At 47.6% G+C, this 2,610-nt stretch overlaps 1 protein-coding gene across 1 annotated transcript in view; it reads right to left on the bottom strand.

Annotated features, from left to right (window-relative positions):
• The window catches only part of vstm2la (V-set and transmembrane domain containing 2 like a), a gene marked incomplete at its 3' end in the record, with an annotated part of 44,217 nt that extends 42,072 nt beyond the window's left edge, over positions 1–2,145 (bottom strand). Inside the window, exon 1 of the mRNA XM_008293725.1 lies at positions 2,025–2,145. Within this exon, the coding sequence (XP_008291947.1) occupies positions 2,025–2,145 (121 nt within the window). The remainder of the gene's footprint in view (positions 1–2,024) is intronic.
• Positions 2,146–2,610: the final 465 nt, after the last annotated feature.

Below are 2,610 nucleotides of genomic sequence, written 5' to 3'. Positions count from 1 at the left end.
GTTCACCAGTGGCAGCTGCCTCCCTGAGCAAGAAATCAAACCTGGCCACAACACAAGAACTGCTCAGGAACAGAGCCGGGGTGTCAAATCCAAATCAAACTGAGCAAACAAGCCTGATCCTTGGAGACCCCACCCTACAACCCCCTGGACCAAAAGCATCTGCTGCCGACCTCCCAGTGCACCCACAGGACACCCCTAGAGGTCCGATGTCCATGGCGTGATGGGCTGACAGCTGTTTTTGAGGCACAAGGGGGAACCTCCATGATATTTGACATGTGGTCTTGGGTATGTATAATGAGGATCCACCCCCAAGTTTAGACCAGGACTGATGGAGCTAAACCAGCAGGTACCTCCAGAGGCTTCAGCAGTGAGACCTCCTGTGTTGGCTGCAAACCACTGAACATCCAAAGATAAAGTGAAACGACGATGGTCTCTTAACAGGCAACAGAAACAGATGTTATCAGTGAGTCAGGTGTTTGTGGACCAAGTTCCTCTACCTGTGTGACCACCTGTTGTCACTTCACATTCACTGTTTTTCCAAGAGTTCGATGAGAAGAATTAGGATGAAATCTGCAGTGAAAAGTTTGATTTAATTCAAGCACATTGAAACTTTCAGGGTTTGTTCATGCTGCCGGTTGATCCGTGTATATTTAGTCGTGCACAATAATGTGGTTTCAGTGACATTATATGACCCACAACTTAAACTGTTGTGTCAGTGGTGTTACAGATGAACGCTTTTGATGGTGTCTGACGTGATAATGTTTAATCACATGTTTAAAATCGATTCCACGGTGAATATTGGACTGAAGCTTGACTTTAAATATAAAACCTATCGGTCGGTTCGTGGCAGCAGCAGGTCGTTCCAGATGTCCCTCTCACCAGCAAATAACGTTTTCAAGCTCCTTGTGAAGAATCACAATTATATATTTTCCCTAAACCATTCAGCTCTACTTCTGGCCGGACCAGGCGAGCTGTTTCCATCTGTTTGTTCATCTTTAGATGGAGCTCCAGTGAGCATCTCAGAGCTGTATCTTTATATTTAATTAGCAAATATAAGAGTGCTACTGTTCTCCTCAACATCTCATAAGTGTAATTTCCCAAAATATCAAACTACTGCTTTGACATAGTTTTGGGTTTTTTATTTTCCTAAAAACATCTCAGTTGCTTCTTTCACTAATTGCTGCTCATAAAACCAGGCTACAACTCAGCTCACGAGGTCATTATATCTTTGCTACCATGTCAGTAGGACCTCCTCCATGCTGTAATGTACTCACGGTGTGCAGTATGTGGGACGTACACCGAGTGCTGTTTGAGGAAGCTCAGGTGCTGATGGAGGAGGACAGTCCAAGAACTTTCTGCTCTGCACCTTATTTTTCAACCCACGCAAACTTTGCACATCTGCTGAGCTCGGTGTGACACCTGTAGGGACCGGCACCAGGTACCAGGGAGCCCAGACACTGGCTGTGTGTTGGACTGGATGACGTAACAGAGTGTAAACACTGGGGGCCATTTGGGGAAGCTCCTGGTGAGAGACCAGGAGGAGGAGGAGGATCGGACCCGGAGGAAAGGTTGCTCAGTAAAGATCAGAGTGGGAATATTAATACCCTGACAGCTGACATCACCTCTGAATGAATCAGCCACTGATCAGGAGAGAGGAGGCTCAGCAGCACCAGACAAACCCAGATCCTGTCAGTCACCACAACAGAACTCATTAAGAGCAGCTCCACTGAGATCTCCTCAGACATGAATTAGTTTCTCATTTCAATTCCAAACTTGACTGACTGACAGGTAGTCAGACCTCAACTCTTCTTTTCATACCATGCATGGCAGCAGTAAATCCTGCACTTCTAGTTGTCTGCAGCACATTTACAAAAACCACACATTTGCATGAGTTGCAGCAGCAGCAGCTTGTCAAAGCCTGCGCGCTGCTCTTTGTTTCATTCCTGCTCTGCATACGCGCAGATGGCTTCACCTCCACCATCCATCCATCCATCCTCTCCACAGCTCCTCACACCACCACCTACCGTTCCCAGAGACGTGGTTCTCCGTCTCGCCGTGTCCAGGTTGCCTCGTGGAGACACTAAGTTGCAGGTAGAGTCCCAGGTAATGTAAAGTCCCCAGCAGCAGCAGCCTGAACGCTCCCATCTCTCTTCTGGTTTGTCTTGCCCTCCTTTTTTCTCTCCTCTTTATTTTTTTTTCACATCAGGTGGAGTGCACGTCGGGAAAGATGTATTTTTAATTTATTTGTTCTTTGTTTAAAATCCAGCTGACTTGTTTCGTGAGGCACCTGCAGGACCCGAGCAGACGGAGCAGTCGCCGCCGCAGCCTCCCTCAGACTGAGCCGGACGGAGCGCTGCTGTCATCAGCGCTCTACATGCGGCGGAGGGACACGATGGGAGGAGCCGCGGCTCGGAGGGGAATATCAATGACCGGGAGAAGGATGCTGAAGCAGAGGCTGAGAGTCAACAAGAAGATGCGCTTCATGAGGCTGCAGAACAAAACAAGGGTAAAAATCCCGATACTGCAGCTTTATTATCTTTCCAATAATATGAACTAAATACTGACAGCGTTCATCCATCTGACTGAGTTTAATCTGCCATCAACAGGCTG

The sequence above is a fragment of the Stegastes partitus genome, unplaced genomic scaffold (assembly GCF_000690725.1).
Source record: "Stegastes partitus isolate 25-593 unplaced genomic scaffold, Stegastes_partitus-1.0.2 Scaffold906, whole genome shotgun sequence".
NCBI classification, from domain to species: domain Eukaryota; kingdom Metazoa; phylum Chordata; class Actinopteri; family Pomacentridae; genus Stegastes; species Stegastes partitus.
Note: the sequence above shows the minus strand (reverse complement) of the source record. Positions and strands in the feature narration are given on the sequence as shown.